Source organism: Helobdella robusta, assembly GCF_000326865.2.
Source record: "Helobdella robusta unplaced genomic scaffold HELROscaffold_24, whole genome shotgun sequence".
NCBI lineage: Eukaryota > Metazoa > Annelida > Clitellata > Rhynchobdellida > Glossiphoniidae > Helobdella > Helobdella robusta.
The window spans coordinates 711045-713363 of NW_008704261.1; the positions used below are offsets into that span (position 1 = coordinate 711045).

The 2319-nt window shown below is 31.4% G+C and overlaps 1 protein-coding gene across 1 annotated transcript; it reads left to right on the forward strand.

Annotated features, from left to right (window-relative positions):
* Window positions 1-297: 297 nt before the first annotated feature.
* Window positions 298-2131, forward strand: HELRODRAFT_172586 (hypothetical protein; the record flags this gene model as incomplete). Its single annotated transcript, XM_009019251.1, has 3 exons — window positions 298-346; window positions 1377-1679; window positions 1854-2131. The coding sequence occupies 3 exons, from the start codon at window positions 298-300 to the stop codon at window positions 2129-2131; spliced, it is 630 nt and encodes a 209-aa protein (XP_009017499.1).
* Window positions 2132-2319: the final 188 nt, after the last annotated feature.

A 2319-nucleotide genomic window follows, 5' to 3' on the forward strand; every position in this document is an offset into this window, starting at 1 on the left:
GTGTAATGGTTAAGGGCGCATGGTTTTAAGACAAAGTGACAAGGTTTGAATGCATGGAGCCCTTCGATAACTGAACAGCGCGTACGAGATGGCTTTTGAGAAAAATAAATTTAAATTTAGCGCTGTTTATAAAAAATATTAAACTGCATTTTAGTTTTCACAGTTTCAGCCTCTTTATTAGCGTCATCAAAAAACAACAACAATAATAACAAATAAACTTGTTAGTTTTGAGTGATTAAATACTTTATTAGAAATATTACCGAAAGAAGGTTAATTGGAGTTTGTATGCTTCATAACATGAAGGAAATTCAGCATTCGTTTGAAATTTTGTTGCAGATATTAGAACGTCAGCCAGTCAACAGTGCTAACTGACAATGATAAGGCCTTCAAACAACATTTCAAACGTCGTCATCATCATTGTCGCCCTTGTTGTGATAATGTCCTTGTCTACAGAAGAAGATACACATCCTTCTACATCAACATCAACTTTTACAACTTTTTGTGGTTTGATGGTTGATTCAAATTATTCTAAAGAAATATTTGATTGAGTATTGCGGGCATTGCGGGGTAAAAGGCGCGTCGTCCTTAGTTGAAGTAACTAAGTTCAATAGCATGGAGATCCAAGCTCATCATACGCATTGTGTGATGCGTTAACACATGTTTTTTACGCTATATAAATAAATATATATATATACATACATATAGATATATATATATATATATATATATATATATATATATATATATATATATATATATACTATATATATATATATATATAGTATCGTATGAATTCTACCAAATTGTTGGCATTAATCAATTTAAAATTTGTCTTTTCACTTTTCCCTACCGGAATATTCTGGGAATTGTTCAATTTGTTGAAAATATAATTATCCAAGTTCATCATGAAAGTTTAATAAAACTCTGTTTTATTTTGATTTTTCACAAATTATCTTCAGTGCAGATTTTGTTTGTATAGTTTCTTTTAACAGAGCAAAGTTAGTTCTTTAGCAGAGTGAGTTACTTAGTTGGTGTCGTGTTCTCCATCTTTGTTGTCAAATCTTTGTTCTTTATTGTTATTGAAGTTAGTATTAAGGTAGTATAATTATTTGATAGGTTGATTTATAAAATTAAAAACAAATTCTTCCTGACCGCATTTATATTTGAGGAACGAGCTCTGCGTATAATGGTAGGAGATTGTGTACTAAGTTTTGTAAATTTATTCAAGTTTATCTACGAATGAATAAATAAATTATTTAATTTTAATTATCAATTTAATTCAATTTAAGCTATTTATTAATATATTTAAATAAAACTTTTTCTGAATAAATGAAGTTTATATAAAAATAAATTTCATTTCATTCTAACTCCGCCAGTCAAGCGGAACGTCAGACAGAAAATTAGAAGCGGTGATATCAATCATAAAATTGGTACAACAACAATTTCTACTACTACTCCTACTATTAGTATCTCTACTACTGCTACTACTACTAATACTGCTACTACTACTACTGCTACTACTACTACTGCCACTACTGCAACTTCTACTACTACCGCTACTACTAATACAACATTTACAACAACAATTACCACTGATACTAATAATACTACTACTGCTTCTGATTACTATAGTGCTGTTTCTGAATTGTCAAAGGAAGCCATTGAAGCTGCAACTGAAGGTGAGAACTTTGGTAGTCTTTATTTAATTTTCATGTTATTAACATTTTAAAAGAAATTTTTATAACTAAACTAATTTCTATAGTAATGAATAAATTCACTAGAAATGTTATTAAATAAACAACAAACTGAAAGAAATATTTTATGATGTAATTAGGCAAAGCAAAAACAACCAGAGAATCGTCAACTTAAGAAAAAAGTGAACATTCTTGAAAACGAACAGAAACTTACTTTGACCGAACTGGTGAACTACAGCGAAAATCACGAGAAAACCGAATACGACGACAATTCCGACGAAAATTCGCCAAATTTTCGCAACCTATCGCTGAACGCAGAAGAGACCGCAGGTGAAGATTTATTTCCGAAATGGGTGATGGCCCTGATATTTGCGATTATCGCCGGTCTCGGATTGGCAGTTGCTGTCACGGCCCTCTTTTTAAATAGGAGTGAGTGAGTTGATGATGACGACGAAGACGATAATGTGATGATGGTGAGGATCTTGATGGTAATAACAATGATGGTGGTTATGATCGGAGGAGTATGGTAATGACGATGACGTGACTGTTGGTTATGATTACGGCGACTATGATAACAATGAAGATTATGGCGATAAATTTTGAATAGAAGATGAATGTAATAAAA